Source organism: Nannospalax galili, unplaced genomic scaffold (genome assembly GCF_000622305.1).
Source record: "Nannospalax galili isolate Female #2095 unplaced genomic scaffold, S.galili_v1.0 scaffold288, whole genome shotgun sequence".
Lineage (NCBI taxonomy): Eukaryota > Metazoa > Chordata > Mammalia > Rodentia > Spalacidae > Nannospalax > Nannospalax galili.
The window spans coordinates 854,834-875,744 of NW_008357996.1; the positions used below are offsets into that span (position 1 = coordinate 854,834).

Sequence of the window (20,911 nt, forward strand, 5' to 3'; positions counted from 1 at the left end):
GAGACCCATTCATCTGCCTTCTGGTGGCTTATCCATGTGTCACTGAGTGTGACTAGAAACTATTAGGAACATTTGTTTGCTTGTTTGTTTGTTTGTTTGTTTGTAAGATAGGGTCTCATATAGCCCAGACTCAAACCCCTTTGTAGCTTGAACTTCAGATCCTCCTGCTGAACTTCTAATTCTCCTGCCTCTATGGGGTGCGCAGGGATCTCAGGGCGCCAGCTGCTAGCATGGCGCTGGTCCCCTGCGCGCACCTGGAAGGTGGCGGGTCCCACGGTGCGTCTGCTCTGCATTGCTGGCGGGCCCCTGCTTCTCCTCTGTGGGTCCCTCTGCTACCGGGGCTGGCCCGGTCGAGTTCCGCCTTAATTTCACCTGTGCACTTCCTCAAGATGCGAAATCCACCGGCAGCTGGATCACACGGGAAGGTGCAGGGCGGCTAAAGCTGGGTTTCCATGAGTGGATGACAGAAGGATAGTGCCCCCCGGGAAGACTGGATTGTAGGCAGTAAGACACAGGACTCAGCTCTGATCTCAGTGATACAGCTACTTTATTCTCCTGACTCTGCTTGGCTCCAAGTCTTGGTGATCCAGCTCCAGCTCCAATTATTGAGGGAAAAACAGGACACTTTATACCGTGGGGGTAGTGGTAAAAAGCCTTAGCTGATAGGTACTTTGTGGGATGCCCTATTTACATATGGAAGTGGGCTCCTGCCAGGCTGCCAGACTACCTGAGAATCACACAGGAAAACCTGGCATTTCCAGAGCCGGAGGCCGTGTTTCTGTGACGGCTACTTCAAAAGACGAGTCAGGAAGATGCCGGGAAGGCACCCTGCTGAAAAAGGAATCTCTGCATATGAGGCCGAGCCCATGGGCTATCCGGTCATGAAGAGACTGCTACTTTACACAACAGGGGTCCCCAACATGCCTCCACTTCCTATGTGCTAGTATTACACCATGTACCATCATGCCCAGGTTTATGACCTCCTAGGGATCAAACCAAGAGCTCCATGCATATTAGGCAAGCTTTCTATCACCAAGGCTATATTCTTAGCCTGGGTGTGACCCTGCATCTATTGGTAATCATAATTAAGGAACTAGCTGACATTTATCACTTAGGACAATCCACGTTTAAGTCTACAAAATGACAACATGACACTGAAGCATTACAGAAGATTCCTGACGAAGGGGAATGTCAGAATGGCAGTTTACACAAGCCCCGAGTTTACATTGTGGGTACCATATGTATCCTCTCTAGATTCATGTTGCTATTGGCAACAGTTCACACTGCTACAGACGTGTAGAATCAAAATCTGAGGTTCACTGTTAGGAGAAAGACCTAGATGCCTCTGAGTAAGAGACTTCCTTCAGCATCCAGCTCCCTTCTATTTGAGTCATTGATTTTAATCACATCAACTCTTTTCATTTTCACCTTGTTCCAGCCCTGTAGAGTTGAGGGTACCTAGAGTCACTGTGGTAGGGATGTTGTCTGTTTCCTTTGTCCTGGGTCCAGTGGCTACATCAACTCATCCTAATCCTTACAAATAGAAATACTCAGGAAATGAGTGACTTTGCCCCAAGATTTCTTTTTAACAGAGCTGATCACAGATGTAACTTTTTTAGGGGGGTATACAAGCGCCTGGGGAACTTGCCTCTGTTGCTGGTTTTCCTGCCCCTTTACACGGTCACCTGTGAAGGCAACATGAAGGGCAGTATTAGAAATGAGTGATTCCACTGTTATTACCGACCAAGCATGGCTTCTTTTGTCCTGTCCTGAATGAATCCAACTTTGGTTGAGATGCTTAGTTCATATTTTTTTAAGATTTGGGGTTTTTTAAATTATGTATATATTTGTATCTATGGGAGGGTTGTGTATGTAAGTGCAGGTACCCACAAAAGTCAGAAGAGCTGTTAGGTCTTCTGGGCTGGAATTACAGGTAGTAACAAAACTTGGATCCTCTCCAAGAACAGTACCTGCTCTTAACCACTGAGCCATCTCTCTAGTCCCCTTAGTCCATTTAAAAAAACAAAAACAAAAACAAAACTTTGACTGACTGTAGAAAGGTCAAAGTCTCCTATCAATGATTTTACCAATTTTTGATGTTGGGATATTGGTAAATGATCATTTAAAAACCTGCAATAGCATGGCTTAAAGAATATGAACAGCCCAGGCTAGTAGGGTTATTCTGCTTCATCATTCAGTGATCTGAGTTCCTTCTATTGGGTTCCCATCTGCACTCTGAAACTGGCTCACCACCAGGTCCAAATTCCACCTGATACCTGTTAGGTTTTCTCCATCTTTCAGATTTTTGAGAAGACATCTTTTTTGCATAATAATCTTGTTTCATTTTCATATATTAGAGTTTCCTGGAAGCCCAAAGTGGTATTTCCCAATTTGGAGGAGCTGAAAACAGGACCAGTTCCATCCCTAACCCTAAAAAATCAAGACAAGGTGTAGGCATCCCTTAGGCTGATCTAAATGGAAAGAATAACTTCTGTTTATCAAGAGAGAACTTCCAAGATACAGTCCATCTTTGAGGAATTCAGTCAGGAACTGAAGCAGGGACCATTGAGTAATGCTGCTTACTGGCTTGTTTTAGTTCATATTTTTGTTTTGTTTATTTTTATGTGTATGAGTTTTGCCTGCATGTATGTAAGTGCACCCGTGTTGTGCAAAGCCCACAGAGGCCAGAAGAGGGGGTTGAATTCTCTGGAATTGGAGTTAGGAACAGTTGTTAGCCACCATGTGGGTGCTGGGAATCGAACCCAGGTCCGCTTCAAGAGCAACCAGTGCTCTTAACCACTGAGCCATCTCTCCAGTCCCTTAGTTCATATTTTTAAAGGAGAAATTAAAAACTATAGAAGTAAGTAATACCCTTAAGCCGTGCTGCCTGATCCTGGTATGGCTGCATGGGTTGGCAGGTTCTGCCTGAGCTCTGGACACAGATTGAGACAGCTGTGGGTAGGTCCTGTGGTAGGAGATGGAGGAAAGATTTGAAATTTGGACTGTCCTAGGAAATTATAGACACTTTCTCATTGTGAGTATACCAGAGTGATATAGAATTCATCTAGGTTTTTTTTTGTTCATTTTGTTTTGTTGTTTTGTTTTGTTTTGTTTTTGAGATAAGAATCTCCTTGTAGATCCAGCTGGCCTGGAACTCACTATGTAGACCAGGCTGGCCTGGAACTCAGTAATCTACCTACCTCTGCCTCCCAAGTGCTAGAAGTAAAGGCATGGGCAACCATGCTTGGTTCATCCATATTTAAAGTAATAATAATTATTAATAATAATAATAATTCACCCAGACTTTATTCCATGAAGCCTATGCTCTGGGAACCACGGTACAGAGGACTCTGTCAAGTGGTCATAATATGATCTCACTGTAGTGCTTAGGAATGGACAAAGGACTTTTACTGTCCTGAGAAGAAACTTAGTTAAGAAAAATTGAAGCTGCCTATTTAAAATTATTAATGTAGTTTTTTATTTATTCTTTAAGAATTTCGTACATGCATACAATGTATTGTGATCATATTCACCTTTCACTCCTTCCCCCAAACTCCTCCTGGAGCTTTCCCTCCACATCCCTCTCCTAACTTCATATCCTTTTCTCTTTTTAAAAATAACCACTGAGTCCAGTTAGTGCTATTCCTTACATGCATGGATGTAGGGCCATCTGCTGGAGCTTGGTCAACCTACCAGGGACCACATCCCTAAAGAAAACCGGCTTTCTTGGCTAGGTGTGGTAGTCCTTGTCTCTAATAAGCACTCAGGAAGTAGAAGCAAGAGGATCTCTGTGAGTTCAAGGACAGCCTGGGCTACATAGCAAGTTCCAAGCTCTAGTTAGTTAGGGCTACATAGTAAGACCCTGGCTCAAAAGGGTGGGGGCAGGGGGAGAAAAGAAAACTGACTCTCTCCCACCCCTAGCAGCCATCAACTGTCAATATTATTTCAGCTAGACTTGGGGGTTCATGTGCCCCTCCTCCATCCATGATGGAGTGTTGACCGACTTGATTTTGTGTAGGGAACCACACAGCTTTTCATTTCTTAAGGAGTAGTGCTGTTTGACACTAGTTGGCATCTAGCAGGAATGCTGTGTGGGGGTCTTTTAGGGATGAAAACAGGCCAGCCCCTCATGTGATGGCAGTCCTTCTGTGCAGGAATGGATATACATGCCACAGCATCATTTCTTCATGGTAAAGATACAGGACCAGGTAGGTGTGATTCAGAAGGAGCTTGCCTTGACTAATAGGTAAAACTTCAAGGTGGGATTTTGAATGACCTTGGTTAATTTATTACAGCTCTTATAACTCGTGTGTGTGTGTGTGTGTGTGTGTGTGTGTGTGTGTGTGTGTTTAAATAATTCAGACTTGCTGACTTGAGCACCTCTGCATGATCATGCAGCTATATTTGTAAAACAGACTAAGAATTGTAGGATCTGAAGCTTCATTTTCCCAGACCTCATACCTATGCAGAGTAGGGAGGAGGGCATCCAAAGTGATACATTCAAATCAGTCTTGCCCCAGAACCTGTATTGGGACTGAGAGTTTCTGAAAAATGCTTCAGACAGATGAAGGAAAAGAAATAGAATTTTGGAAGGACAGTGTGCAAAGGTTGGGTGTTATCTACAGATGGATGTGTTAACCCTGTAGAAACCTCCTAGTCACCAAACTGTTTCCGTGAATGCCAAGTGTCCGTGTTTGTCCATGCTAGAATCTTGAGAGCAAGAACCACTTTACTGCCCTCAAATTAAATTTCTAATTTCCTGCCATGTGACAGTCTCTTCCAATTGCTAGCTTGGTTCTCAGACACTGAGCTGCAGCCCACTTGGAGAAGAGTCAGTTATTTTTGTCCTTTCCTTTTGGGTTATTTTCACCTCCTTTGTTTCTCCTTCAAGGTGTTCCAGTCAAAAGACATACCTGAGAAGACATCATCTCCCGAAGAATCAATAAGAATGACAAAAGGCATCACCATGGCAACAGCTAAGGCTGTAGCAGCTGGAAACTCATGTAGACAGGAAGACGTGATTGCCACTGCCAATCTGAGCCGGAAGGCTGTGTCAGATATGTTGACAGCTTGCAAGGTAAATGGGCATTGTTGTGGGTGGGTGGATGCATGGTTCTCTATTGTAAATGGCCTATCCTCCCGAGAAGGAAGAGGCTGCAATGTGTAGCACAGAGCAGCTCCATACTTTACATTTTGCAGTAGACAAGCATGCAGAAAGCAGAGTATGCATCAACCTGGGGCAAGGACTCAAAACAACTTAAGGAAGGAGGAGTCTACTTTGGGTCACAGTTTGCAGGTTCAGTCATGGCAGTAGGAGCCTGAGGTAGCTGGTAATACTGTATCTTCAGTCAGGAGATGGAGATGGAGGCTGGTGCTCAGCTCACTTTCTCTTTTTAATTCAGTTCAGGACCCCAACCCATGGAATGGGTGCTACCCACATTTAGAGTAGGTCTTACTCAGTCAACCCAGTTTAGAAACTGCTTCACAGGCATGCCCAGGGGCTTGTTTCCTTGCTGATTCTAAATCTCATCTAGCTGACAATCAAGATTACCCATCACAAGTATCTTGGTTCCCTCAGGGTGCCTCATAGTTCTGGAAGGGCAGCCATGTGCATTCTGTCATTGGATCCCAAGTAAGGAAGTCAAGCATCATTACTCCAATTTGTCAGATGACCAGATGGGCTCAGACAGAATTATTGACATGATCAAAGCCACACAGCTCCTCACTGTCAGAATCAGAACTGAAACCAGCACTCTGGTTCTGTGGCAGCCTGTTTCTGTGGCCCATGGCCTCCCAGCCATGATTATGAAGGTGGCTGTGGTTGATGATTGATTGACAGGCACTTTTGCCCATTTCAAAGTTTTCTCATCACTGTGACAAAATATCTAGCAGAAGCAACTGAGGAGAAGATGAGTCAGGGTGGCTCTGTTCGTAATGTTGGGAGCTTACAACATGGCTTGTTATGTCTTAGGGTGATTGATCAGAAAGCAGAGAGCTAATCCTGGAACCAGAGGCAGTGTCAAGGCCCACCCCTAGTGAGCTAAGTCTACCACCTAGGCCTCATGTCCCAAAGGTTCTGAAACCTTCAAAAACAGCACCGCCAGCTAGGGAACAAGTATTCAAGCCTACATTTCACATTCAAACCATAACAGCCATCATGTTATGAGAAGCATTAAAGCCCTGATTAAGGCATAAATGAAACGCAGCTCAGATTTTGAGAAGCATTAAAACCCTGATTAAGGCATAAATGAAATGCAGCTCAGATTTTGAAGTCTCTCTTAGAGAGATTTCCCCATTTACAGGGGTCAAGTAGAAAAGTGAGGATGCTCTGTTCTACTTTGACTCATCCTGGTTCAGAATATCTTGGCTTTGCAAGACTAAATAATAGAGTTCTGAAACCTATTTGCAAAACAAATTTGATCCACATGCCAGAGTCACATTTGACAGCAAGTTTGACCACTGAGACCTGAGACACCTATTAGGATCGTGTTTACTTAGCAAATAGCAACACTGACAAATGTGAGCATGGTGGCTCATCCCTCACCTGTAATTCTAGCACATGGAACTGAAGTAGGAGGATTGTTCTGAGTTAGAAACCCCCCTAGGCTGCATAGCAAGTGTCAGTGAAGCTACAAGTGTTTGTGGAATGTTGAGGTTGTGTCAGTGGGTGGATTCAGCCTTGTCATGGGTGTGGCTGAGAGGGGCTCTAACCAACAAAGTGGGTTGCATGTAGCATGTAGGTACTGAAGAGAAGATCCATCCTAGACTCTCATCCTAGACTCGGAATCTGTACCTAAAGGAAATGGCCTCTGAAATAAGGCAGTTTTCTGAATGTTTAAAATGCTTAGTACATTAATGATTTTTTTTTAATTTAGAAAGCCAATCATGGTAGCTGATTTGTAATCCCAGTGCCAAGAAGTCAGAGACAGGTGGATCCTTGGGCCTCACTGGCCAACCAGCCTAGCCTAACCTGGGGAACTCCAGGCTAGCAAAAGACCCTGTCTCAAAAAACAAAGTGAATGGAACCTGAGGAATGACACCCAAGGTTGATCTCTGGCTTCTGCACCCAGAATTTTCAAATTTAAAAAAGCTCAGCAGGTCTCTGAAGTCACGCCAAATGACCAGGTTGCCCCATTGGAGCATGACTCTAAATGTCTTGCTTTCATGTGCATATATTTACAGTAGATACAACTTTGTATCTTGTTATAATTGGTGTGGGTGGCTGTTGCTGGATTTCTCTGCTCAGTTTCATGACTTGCTCATGACTACAGAAACTATCAATACTGTCTTTCCTCTGTTCTCAGATATGTAGGATATTGCAGTTTTCACTATCACGAACTTCACTGTTTTGTTTTTGAGATCAGGTCTCATATATCCCAGGCTGGTCCTTGAACTTCTGATCTTCCTGCCTCTACATCTGAGTACTGGGATTACAGGCATGTACCACCACACCCAGCTTACGGATGCTAAGGATCAAACCCAGGATCTCATACATGTTAGGCAGGCACTCGAACAACTGAGTTACATCTCCAACAACTTTACTATAATGAACATCTTTGAGCTTACTTGATTTATTTGTGCTTTGGATTATTTTCTTAGGCAAGACTCCTAGAAGCAGAATTAGTGGGTCAAGTTGTAAGACATTTTAATTACTGCCAGATGGTTCTCCCAAAGGGCTCTGCCAAGTTATAGAGCCACTACAAAGGACAAGAGCACCTCACCTCTCCCCCAACCCTAAATGCAGCCCCTGCTGGAGGTGAGGCCACGGAATAGCATTGTGGCCTATGCCACCCACAGTACTGCATGGCTCTGTGCCTTGCAGTTAGAGACCTAGGGACATGGGGATAAACGAAGCATGGTGGTTTCAAGAGCATGACTCTGGACTCCTGATTTCTGCCTCTTAGGCCTGTTAGTCCTCAGATTAATCAAACCTGGCTCATCATTGGCAGTTGCTGGAATGCCACCCAAGGATGGTATACAGATGTTGCCACCACACTGCCTATCCCTAAGAGAGGGACTGATATAAAAAAAGGTAGCTGGCCAGTTCATCTTTGACTGGATCTTTTGTCCCACTGTATGATTCACCTGTTTATTGGTTTTTTGTTTTCGTCTGTGTTCCTGCAGAGCTAACATAGGGCCACATGTGTGCTACACAAGCACTCTGCCACTGAGTTATAGCCCTGATCCTCGTTTTACTTTTTATTTTGAGATCAAAGCTCACCGTGTTACCAAGGCTAGCCTAGAACTCACTTTGTAGCACAGACAGGCCTAGAACTTGGGCTTCTCCTACCTCAGCTTGGGATTACACACCTGTACTATCAGGACTGGCCCTGATATGTGATGTGAATTTGTCTTGTTTGATGGCCATGTGTAATATTGTATATTACCTATTTCTGTATGCCTTTCAAGTGCTTTCCAGCGTGAAGCAATAGAAGAATAGCTAAGGGGATGGGATTTACATTTATAGCAAATAAAAGATAGCATCCCACACGTGCTTTTTTTCCTGGTTTATCTGAAATTCAGATTTCACGAAGTGTATTTTATCTGGCAACCCTAGGAGTCAGTACCATCTGAAATGATTTGTCATGGATGACTAAGGTGGCAGGTCACAGGTCATGGAAAAAGCCTGAGACACTGTGTTACCCAGAGCTCTGAACTTATCTGTGCATTTGTATTATGTGAGATGAGTTATTTACAGTGCCTGAGGGTACCAGGTAGCTGCTATCTGAAGTTTCCCAGGAGCCAAGGACTCTGGTCACAGAGACCGCCCTGTGTGGCTGCAGCTTGGGAGGTTGAGTGAGAACCTGGGCTTCATTAGCCTGGGGACATAGAAGGGGCCTTTAGACTGCCTCTGTCACTGACTAGAAGCCAGGAAGGGCTACTGAAGCCTTGATTGCGAATCTTCCTGGATGTTTTAATGCATGGGGAAGGGGGATGAGAAAGGCCAAGAGACTGGATTCTGTCATGGGGCCCCAGGAAGCCAGCCTGAAGACTGTCATAGGACCTGCTGCCCAGCCCTGAGGAGAGGAAGGACACTTCTCCCACTCAGAGAATAGAAGTAGAGGTCTAAAGAGAGATAACTGGGCATGTCTCCTGCCACAGGGACCAGGGCTGCCCAGAACTACTGGGCTGGTGACTTACAGCAGGTCTTCTTGTTCTAAGATGTCAACATACCTCTCTCTCTTTCCAGCAAGCGTCCTTCTACCCTGATGTCAGTGAAGAGGTGCGAACCAGAGCTTTACGGTATGGCACGGAATGCACCCTGGGCTATCTGGACCTTCTGGAACATGTTTTGGTGGTAAGGAAAGGTGTGGGCAAGGTGGGACAGAGCTGTGTGTCATTGGCCCTGCCTGATATGGATGCAGACCCTCATTTCCTTAGGAACACCTCTCTTAGAATGTCCTCCTAGTATCTCTTGTGAGGATGGGACCATACTGAGCAGACAGCTCTGATCTAGCACACTGGGCAGAAAGGAAAATGCAGTGGGAATCTAAAAGAGCTGAGTTCTCTCTGACAGAGGGGGAGGGTAGGGAGAGGAGGAGGAGGAAGAGGAGGGGGAGGAGGAGGGTCAGAGCTATCCTTGAAAAGTATCAACTGAGGCTGGAGAGATAGCTTAGTTGATAAGGTGCATATTATGCAAACATTTAGACATGAGTTTGATCTCCAGCTTCCAAAGGCATCTTTTTCTCTTTCTTTCTTTCTTTCTTTCTTTCTTTCTTTCTTTCTTTCTTTCTTTCTTTCTTTCTTTCTTTCTTCTTTCTTATTTTGGTCTTTTTGAGGCAGGGTCTCCTTGTAGCCCTGACTGGCCTGGAACTCACTTTGTAGACCAGGCTAGCCTGGAACTCACAGAGATCTAACTGCCTCTGCCTCCCAAGTCCTGGGATTAAAGGCTCCATGCCCAGCTGGCATTTTTTTCTTTAAGGAACAACATACTATAGTTCCTTCTTATGCTTGGGGTATATATTCCAAGACATTGCACAGACTGTATGTTCTACACTTTTTCTTATACATATTTACCCATTGTGGTTAAATTTTAAATTAGGAACAGTAAGAGACTACCAAACAATCACTAGTAAAAAATGAATAATCATATCATAACAATGTAGTGCAATAAAAGATAGGAGAAGGGCCAGTGAGATGGCTCAGTATGTAAAGGTACTTGCTGCACAAGTCTAGCAACCTGAGTTTAATTCCCAGGAGGTGGAGGGAGCAAATTGACTCCATGAAATAATTCTCTGTCCTCCACACATGCACTGTGGCATACGTACCCACCCCACCCCCAGTAATAGAAATTTTTTTCAGTTTGTTTAAAGATACGTGAAGCCAGAAATGTCAGCACTCAGGAGACTAAGACAAGAATGTTAGAAGTCTGAGGCCAACCTCACCTACATAGCAAAACCCTGTCTCAACAAAAAAGAGCTGGGGAGATGCTCAGCGGGTAAAGTGCTTGCTACACAAGCATGAGGACCTGAGTTTAGATCCCTAGTACCCATGTTTAAAAAAAAAAAGCTGGATGGGAATGGTATGTATCTATAATCTCGACTCTGGGGAGGCAGAGGCAGGACGGTCTTGGGATCTTACTGGCCAGCTAGTCTAGCCATGTTAGTGAGCTTCAGGTTCAGTGAGATAACCCTGTCTCAAAAAATTAGCTGGAGGTGCTAGAGAGATAGCTCAGCAGTTAAGAGCACCAGCTGCTCTTGAAGAGGCCTTGGGTTTGATTGCCAGCACCTACATGGCAACTAACAACCTTCCATGACTCTTTGTTTTGAACGAATTACTATAAATATACAAGAAGTTCATGTTTCTAACTAAAAATTGTAGAACTCTAAACTGTGGGTGTTTGTCAGCACCTAAGGTCTGCTGATAAAAATAAGTTCACATCTCACACACTTAACCTCAGCTCCTTCAACAGAGCAGACCAAGAGCAAGGATGGTTGTGTGATACTGGTACCTGCAAGGTATGAAGTGGCTGAGCCAGGTGCTGGGCAATAACCCAGCAAGAAGTGGAAAAAAAATTTCCAAATGTGGCAACTATTATAACTGATAGAATCAAAATGGAAACCTGATTGTTGATTTTAAAACAGCCAAATTTTGTTTAGATTCTCTTTAGGGTAGAAGAAAAAGAATACTAAGATCAGGCTCAATATTCACAAGGGATAAAAATAAGTAATTTGGAAAACTAGAAATTTTTGATATGTCTACATGCCCTGCTTTTTACCCCATCCTCAGTCTTTACAGAAAGACCATATGTAGACAGAGGACCAAAGTGTCTCCATCATAACAAAAGTTAGTATGAATCAGAATGAACAGAGTCTAGGACAGGCTTCCTGTAATACTTGAAAAATTTATTCTTGTTCATAGAAACTGAAAAAGAATTGGTAGGATTTCTGAACACCAAGGAACGGCCTGATAATTTATTTTTTAACAACAACAAAAAATATATGGAAATTAAGATTTGAGAAAAGTATCCAGTAACCTGTAGGATCAATCTGAGATCACCTTCAGCAGGGTGCCTGGCTTGAGTTTAGATGGGGGAGTAAACTTAACCCTATTTCTGCCTTATTCAAATCAAAGACCTTAGAACCTAGGATTTACTTTTTATGACTGATGCTTCCTCCAGCATGGCCACAACTTCTAAGACCTCCCAAAACAGCAGCACCAACTGGGGATAAAATGTCCAAATATTTGGAGCTTATGGGGACATTCTCATTCAAACCACCACAGTCTCTCATATGGTTTAAAAGGGCACCTAAATTGAGAACCTCTGCCTAGAGAACCATTTTGGTTTGTGTGTGTGTGTGTGTGTGTGTGTGTGTGTGTGTGTGTGTTTCCGTGTGTGTTTTCTCCTTCTTCTGTCCTTTTCTGAGACTCTGTTCAGCTTTCAGTAAGCACAGGGCCTAATTTAGGCAGTGACCCTATTGCATCAGGAAGCTTCTGAGGTGCCTGTGGGAGCTGTGCTGGCCTCCTGATTCGTTGTGTGCTGCTTCATTCTGGAGGATTTGCTCTACAGGGAAAGACACAGCCCCTGGCCTCACAGGTCTTTGCTGTTGCAGTGCCTCCGTGGGAGATTGTGGACAGAGTTAACGTTCATTTTCACTGGCAAAACTTTAATTTTGGTCTGTTGCCTGATATTAGAAACCATGTTGACTTAATAGCAGAATTAAAAATAGAACAACTCTCCTCCTGTCTGTCTAGAGCCAAAGTATCTTAATTCTGGGCTGCTGGCTGCCTGGAAGGACTGTCTTTTCCCAGAAGTGGCACTTTCTGCATACCTCAAGGACTCTTCTTTTAGCAGCAGACATCTTTAATCATCCTACTTTGTGATTCAAGCCCTCACACCTGTAACTTTTCTCCAGCTTTAATGAGGCATAAGTAGTATAAAAAATGTGCACGTATTTAGAGTGTATGATTTGAGTATTGACACGTGAATACATACATACATCTGTAAACACACCATTATAATCAAAATAATGAATATATATATATATATATCACCCTTAAGTGTTCCAAGCAGCTGATGACCTGCTTTTTATTATTATAGATTTGTTTGTATTTTCTAGATCTTTTTTCTAAATGGTATCATGGAGTGTCTACTCTTTCAATATTTTCAATTCCATCTATATTGTCATATGTATCAATAATTTATTCCCTTTCAAGGCTAACTAATTTGTTACTATATGGCTCTTCCCTGGCATGTTGATCCATTGGCCTGTTGATAGACATTAGGATTATTTTCAGGTTTTAGATATTTACATACAAGTCTTCATGCCAGTATGCATTCAATTCTTTTGGGTAAATACCTAGAAGTGGAATGTTTGTACTGTGAAGGGCAGGCGCATTTTAACTGTTCAGAGAGCTACCTGAGTGTTTTCCACAGTGGTCGCACTATCAACCTTTCCACCAGTAGTGTCAGTTCCATTGCTCTGTATCCTTGTTACCCCTTCTGGAGTCCGATTGTTTGTTCTAAAGAGTCACAGCAGTATTACACTGATTGGGCTTTTCTTTTGTTATTTTTGTTTTGTTTTGGAGTCTTGTTGTACGGCCTCAGTGTGCCTAGAACTTGCTATCCTCCTGCATCATCCTCCCAGCTGTTGGGATTACAGGCAGGTGCCACCAAGTCTGGCCTCCCTTTGTGATTTAAATTTACATTAAGTATCTTTATTATTTGAGCATCTCATGCATGTATATAACGTGTTTTGGTCAAATTCTCCTGTTATTCCCTCCCCTCCAGTTCCTACCCTATCCCCCAACCCACTATTCCTGCCTAATTTTTTTTAAGTCTGAGTCCATTTAGTGCTGCCAGATGAGTATGGGTACAAGACCATGTACTGGAGAGTGGGTAATCTCTCAAGGCCATATCCCTGATGAAACCTGACACTCCTTTTCCCAGCAGCCATTACTTTGTGACCCCTTCCCCATCCACGCTGAGATTTTGTCTGACTTGATCTTGTGCAGATCTCGTAATTCAGTCACTGCCACTGTGACTTCATGTGTGCAATTGCCCCATTGGGTTTAAGTATCATTTTTATGTACCTGTTTGCCTTCTGTTTTCCTTGCTGGAATAGATGATGATATCTTTTCCCTTTGGGGAAATTTTCTGTTATCCAGATTTCAGGGTTTTCTATGCTTTCTTGATGTGTAATGTTTGCGTGTTCTATAGTTTCTCCCAGGGTATGACTTGTCTTTTCATTTTTCAGAACAGTGTCCTACAGACAGATGAGGAAGACATGTGTATGAAAGAAAAAGAGAAAATGGTGGCACTACAGAATTCGGGGGGAAATTAGCAGCTGGACTTAGATAAATATGCAAGTTAGGGTAAACTGATAGGAAACATTGAAGATGACTCTATGTTTCTCCTTTCGCAAATCATCAGATTAATTTTAGTATTATACTTCTGATTAATTTCTCATTTTGAATGGCGTGTTTATTCCCTGCTTTTTAACACTGCTATTGCCCTGGGTTCCATTCCTAATACCACCAAACACACACACACACACACACACACACACACACACACACAGAGAGAGAGAGAGGTCTGAGTTTGCACAGGTCAGGAGAGGGGGGAGCACACACACATACACACACACACACCACATTAAAGAGTCTTATTAAGATATAATTTACATAGAATAAAGTTTATCCTTTTATAATATATAATTAATTGAGTTTTAGTATACTTACAGGGTTGTATGACTCTCCTTACTTTGATTTTAGAATAGTTTCATCACCATACTGCTCCTGTTTTCTGTTGCCAGTATATAGATATATAATTAATGTATTTGTGTTGACTTTATATCCTATCTTCCTAAACTCGCTTATTCTGAATCTATATATCACATACATAGACTCCTTACAATTTTTATATAAATGTTTATCTGCTGTCAAAAACAATTTAATTCTCCTTTTCCATGCGTATCATCATTTATTTATTTTTCTTGCTTTGTACTGGTTAAAATTTCTAATAGGGTATTTATAGAAGTGTGAGGGAAAAAAACCTTCTTTTCTTATTCTTATCTTAGAGGACAAATACCCAATCTTTCACCATTAAATATGAGTGACCCTACCTTACTTTTGACTTATATTTATGTTCTTTTGGCCACAATGTAGAAATCAATTAACAATGCCTAAGGACTAGTTATCCACTCACATCCTGAACCATAACCGTTATTCAACTGATGGCCTTAGAACATCGTTTTAGATAAAAATGGTACAAGCTTTTTATAAGTAAGTTGTAGGAAATGCCCCCACCCAAGTCTAAAGCAATGGTTCGCAGTTATAGCTACATATAAGAACCACTTGGGATTTTCCTTTTAATCCTGATACCAGCCAGGCGTGGTGGCACACACCTTTAATCCCAGCATGCAGAGACAGGTAGATCTCTGTGAGTTCAAAGCCATCCTGGTCTATATACGGAGTTCCAGACCAACTGGGGCTACAAAGAGATCCTGTCTCCCCCCTCACCCTATACCCCCCCCACACACAAATTTTTTGTTCTGGTGCTAGAACTGTACCCAAGCAGTTATATTAGGGTCTTTCATATGTTCCATTTATATATCTACCACAACTCTATAAGGAAAGTACTGTTATACCCATTTAAAAGTAAGTAAACCAAGGCAAGCCTTAGATAAACAACTGGCTCTAGGTTATACAGGTGCATTGATTCTAGGAGCTACACTTAACTAAATGGCCTGTCCACTGGCTATGTTAGAATGCAAAAGACATTTACCATCTTTTCTCCGATGACTGACTTCCTATGGCTCTAGTGCTCTATTGGAATTGGTCTAGGAAACTATCATTAGGCATTGCCTCAGTAGTGTGTTGGTTTTTCACTCATTTGTTCATTTTTTCCACTCATTCCCAGGTCTATATTGATATCTCAATATCTGATATATACACATTTGCATATAAATATCAGTACACATACACACACAGAGATATTTCTATCACCATTATCCTGTTCTCACTGGATTCAAATCTCTTGACCACCTAAGTAATCATCTAGTTATAGACTCTTCTTCATTGACCTGTGTGTCTATAAACCAATATTGTGTTGTCTTGATTACCACATAATCAATTATTGGTCTTTGGGGAATTAGCAATTATTGGTCTTTGGGGAAAAAATGAAAGTAACAGAGCAGTTGGAATCTCAGAACATTAGCACATGCTAAAAAAAAAAATTAAAAAAAAAAGTAAAATGTTACCAGAGGGGCTGGAGAGATGGCCCAGCGGTTAAGAGAACATACTGCTCTTGCAGAGGACCTGAGTTCAGTTCCTAGGGCTCATGCTGAGTGGCTCACAACCACCTGTAACTGCAGCTCGGAGATCCAGCACCTTCTTCTGTAAAATGTTGCTTAAAAGGTTATCAGAGGAAGGAAGATAAGGAGAGATGCATGTGAGGTAATACTGAAAAATTATTGGCTCATCAGTTCAAGTCCTCTGGTATGTTTGGGGCTGGGCACAATGTAACCCATCAATTCCTATAACCCGTTCTTATTTATTTATTTATTTATTTATTTATTTATTTATTTTTAATTAAGTGTCCCTTAGGGACATGATGTAAAAGGGCCTAAGGTCCAAGAACCATCTTTTCCATACTTCTGAGAAAGGCCATGTTACCTGGCCAAATGCAAAACAGTGTGGGACACCAAGAAGAGATCCTTGATGAATGTTCTGGACATTGGATGAAATGTTTCTCATGGTCAGGTGGCCAGATGCAAACACGGGCTTGTCCAACTCCAAAGCCCATGCTTGTCCTCAACTCAGAGGCTCCAAGATCGTTCACATATGGGCAACAGTTGTGCTTTTATTTTTTTTAAATATATTTTTTAATGTGTATAAATACTTCACCTGCATGTATATAAACGTACCACATGCATGCAGTGCCCAAAGAGGCCAGAAGAGGGTGTCAGATCCCCTGCAAATAGAGTTACAGATGGTTTTTAGTCAACAAATGAGTGCCGGAAACTGAGCCCAGGTCCTCTGGAAGAGCAGCCAGTGCCATCTCTCCAGCCCCAAGCAGTTGTACTTTTCAAGCTGACCATCTTAACATGTCAGAATCTAAAATTTTCCATTGTGGAACATGGTGAAGAGATTAAAGAAATTGTGTTAGAAGAGAATTTCAAAATAAGGAAGGGTCAGGATGGTGCACCTCAGAATTTAAATTCATAGTGGGAGATGGTAAACAGCCTTCATCTCAGTTCTGTTCTGTTCTTAAAGGAATTTGAGAAGAGATCAGCTGAAGATAACCTTTACACAAAGATATCCTTTGTTATTTGGGGATTCTAGTATCTTTTTTAATACCATTAAAAAAAAAAATCTTGAAAACCTTTGGGGCTAGTAAGATGGTTAGCAAGTAAAGGCACTTGCCACCAAGCCTGACAATCTGAGTTTAATCCCCAGATCCCAAGTAGTAGAATGAGAGAACCAAATAGTTCAAGATTTCCTCTGATCTCCACATGTGCACACACATACACACACAATAAATAGATATAATAATTTTTTTAAAACCTTGAACTAGGTCAAAAGAAGGAGCATCAGGACTTTCTACAGGGCCACTTGTGGTCATATCCTGTTGGCTCAGGAACAGTTCTTCTGAACAGTTAGCTCTTACTCATGTGGGGATTTTACCTGCAAGCCAGCAAGCTCCCCCCATCCACCTCACACATTTTCTCTGTTCCTGTGTTTGTTTTGTCTTAAGTCTAAGCTGACCCTTAGCCTGGAACTTGTGTATTCACTCACACTGTTCTTCTATATAATTTTTTTATTGTTGTTTGGGTTTTTTTTTTTTTTTTTGGTCTTTTTGAGACAGGGTCTCCCTGTAGCCCCAGCTGTCCTTGAACTCACTATGTAGACCAGGCTGGCCTTGAACTCACAGAGATCCACCTGCCTCTGCCTCCCAAGTGCTGGGATTAAAGGCGTGCGCCACCATGCCTGGCTATAATTTTTACATTTGTATATTTGTTTCTCCTAAAAATAAAAGTAGAAATAAAGAACAAACAAGCATCTCCTTTGTGATCTTTGGTACTATGTCTGAAGGGACCATAAGAGGCCGCCTTGATTCCCAACTTTACATTTGTCATTGAAACCCAGTGAGTCTGAAGTGTTTTCCCTCAAGAGCTTGATATCATCAAAGATATGTCCATATCCACCAATAGAAATGCACCTTCTGTCACAGCAGTCACCCTTCTCCTCATGTATCTGCTTTGTTCTTCATCCATAGATCCTTCAAAAGCCAACCCCAGAACTCAAGCATCAGTTGGCTGCTTTCTCCAAGCGAGTCGCTGGTGCTGTGACAGAGCTCATCCAGGCAGCGGAAGCCATGAAAGGTAGGTCAGGGCCTCACATTGTCTTTAGCATCGTGCTAGGACATAGGAATAACATAGGTCCTTCCTTGGCAGATGCAAGTAAGAGTTCATAAAGAATAAATGAAGGTACTGGGGAGATGGCTCAGTGGTTAAGAGCACTGGCTGCTCTTTCAGAGGACCTGGGTTTGGTCCTCAACACTCACATGGCAGCTAACACTTGTCCTTAACTCCAATTCCAGGGGATCTGACACCGTCTTCTGGCCTCCCTGGGTACCAGGCATGCATGTGGTACACTTACATACATGCAGGCAAAAAAACTCATGTACATAAAATAAAGATAAATTCTTTTTAAAAAGAAAAAAAGAATAAATGAAGCATAGAATCCGTTTTTAAAATGTTTCAAGTAACTTGGCTTTGCTCTGGTCTTTGTAGTGAGTACTGCTGCTAAAGTCTGTCTCCAACTCTTCACTTCTCTAGGGAATCTTACCAATTATTTTTAGCTGCATTGTATTCAAGAGCCAGGCCTGGTGACAACAGGCCTATAATCCCAGCTATGCAGAGGCTCAGGCAGGAGGATTGCAAGTTCAAGACCTAACTAACTGTGCTACAGAGCAAATTGAAGACCATACTTGGCTATTTGCAAGACCCTTTCTCAAAAAGTAAAAAGGAAAGATTGGGAAGGGGAGCTAGGAATAGAGCTCAGCAGTACAGTGCTTGTCTAGCATGTACAAGGCCCGAGTTTCAGTCTACAATAATGACAAAAAATTAACAGTAGTAATAATAATCTCATGTATGGAAAATAGTGCTGAGTACATTGCATACCCTTCTTGTTCACAGAGAAGTGGTTGACTCACCAGGGAAAGTCTTTTCACTTTGAATTGAAGTGACTGTTCCTAATGCTCCCTTGAGAGAATGGTAAAGCTGTGTGACACAGAGTCCCCTGAGGATACCACTTTGACTCATGAGCTGTATGTTAGAAGACAAGAGTGAGCTCAAGCCTTGGTCCATGAGATCTGGATTTTTGAAGCTATTATTGATGCCCATTCCTACAGATAGGACTATGCAGAAAAACAGATTAGCTCCCTGCTAGTCCTACATTCAGAGGATGAGAGAAAGCTAGAGGGTTCCCTCATGCAGATATTAGACTCATAGGGCTTTCAGAATGCAGTTTTAGATTTTGTTTGCAATTAAGCCAATGCCCTCATGTCTGCACCTACCAAGAATGACATTTTTTGGACTGATTTTAGGAACAGAGTGGGTAGATCCAGAAGACCCAACCGTCATTGCAGAAACTGAATTACTGGGGGCTGCAGCATCCATTGAGGCTGCTGCTAAGAAGTTAGAGCAACTGAAGCCAAGAGCAAAACCAAAGGTGAGTATTCATTGGTGACTGCTTGTCTTGTGACTGTCTTCCAGTGGGTGGCTGTGAAATGGAGCTAAGTTTACTGCATAGAGCTTGTCTCCTCTCCTTCTTGGTGGTTATACCAGGACGCAGCAAACCTGTTCTACATGCCTGGTACCATTTTATAGAGTGTGGAAAAGAAGGGAGTGAGTCAAGCAAATTACCAAGAAAAATACATATCTGGATATTTATTTAGAGGAAGAAACAGAGTAATTCTACCATGTAAAGCAGGTTGTAGATGCCTCCTGCCTGAAGTTCCTGTTGTCAGCCCTGAGTTCACTAGTTTCCATTTACAGAGACATAACAATGCTGGGTTTCATGTTTTCTTAGAAACAACAGGGCTGAGAAAATGACTAGGTCAGTAAAGTGCTTACTGTAAAAGCATAAAGACCTGAATTCAGATCCCCAGTACCCACATCAAAAGCCTGTAATCCCAGTATTGGGGAGGTGAAGGTAGGTAGATGGGAAGGCTCCTGGGGTTTGCTGGCCATCCAGTCTAACTGAATTGGTGAACTCCAGGCTCAAAAAGAAATGCTGCCTCAAAAAAATATATAAGGTGAGGGCTGCAGAGATTGCTCAACAGTTAAGAGTACTTGCTGCTCTTCCAAAGTACTTGAGTTCAAGTTCCAGCACCCACATCAGGTAATTCACAACCATCTGTAACCCCAGCTCCAGGGGATCTGAAGTCCTGTTCTGGCCTGTGTGGGTACTGTACTCATACAAGCTTGCCCACACAGACACAACAATTAAAATAAAAATAAATTTAAATATATTTGTACAGTGAAAAATATGGTACAGAAGCAAACATGAGCACACATACCCCAAAAATAGAGACCCAGTAGCAAGATTATTTCAGTGTATACTGAAGACTGTGTAGTATGTTTTTTCTGTAAGTTACGTGATGATTTTAAGGAGAGATTCTTGATTGAGATGGTGAGCCAGTCTGCAGGGTCAGGTCCAGTCTTGGTAAGCAGCTGTAACCTCCCACCCAACCCCTTGGCCATCTTAAGTAGGAAGATAAAACCAGAGGAGGCTTAATTTCTTCCTGTCTAAGGAAGTCTTTATGGGTGCCTGTAGTGTTAATGTCCCTTCCAAGGACCCAAATACATTGGGAAATGAAATATGGCTCTTTCCTTAAAAAAAAAAAAATGTTGGTAAAGACCGACATGAGGGCTGAAATGTACCAACCCATTCAAAAGCAGGGCCCTGGCTGGTGTGTATACAACAGATACAAGGGTAATGAGTCCGCTAAGGCTAGGAGCTTTTTTTGAAAGTCTTTGAGCCTAGACCTGGACTCGTGATCATTGCCCTAGATTTGGTAAACACATTTCAAATTTTCCTCAAGATGTAATTTGAGATTTTTGACCTCTGATTTTTGTGTTTGCTAGGGTTTCGCTGCTGACCTTCTGAGTGTCTCAGGTTGTCTAATATTGTCGGAGTTTTTCTTTTAAAGAAATAAGATCTAAGAGTGGGTTAAGGACAGCTGCATTTTCTGGTCATGTTTTTGTTTCTGCTTTGTAAATCAAGTTAATCATAGATGGAAATTGTAAACCAAGTTAATCATAGATGGAAATTGTACTTGAAACTTAAGAATCTTGGGGCTGGAGAGATGGCTCAGGTATTAAGAGCACATACTGCTCTTACAGAGAATTTGAATTTGGTTCCCAACACCCTCATCAAGCAGCTCACAACTGCCCGTAATTCC

General features: G+C 42.4%; 1 protein-coding gene across 7 annotated transcripts in view; it reads left to right on the forward strand.

The window, feature by feature from the left end:
• Nucleotides 1–20,911, forward strand: part of Tln2 (talin 2) — a 488,380-nt gene that overhangs the window by 442,884 nt on the left and 24,585 nt on the right. For all 7 annotated transcript variants that reach the window (XM_008856023.3, XM_029557653.1, XM_029557654.1 and 4 more), the window contains 4 exons: nt 4,892–5,077; nt 9,191–9,298; nt 17,720–17,825; nt 19,052–19,176. In XM_008856023.3, the coding sequence (XP_008854245.1) occupies nt 4,892–5,077; nt 9,191–9,298; nt 17,720–17,825; nt 19,052–19,176 (525 nt within the window). The remainder of the gene's footprint in view (nt 1–4,891; nt 5,078–9,190; nt 9,299–17,719; nt 17,826–19,051; nt 19,177–20,911) is intronic.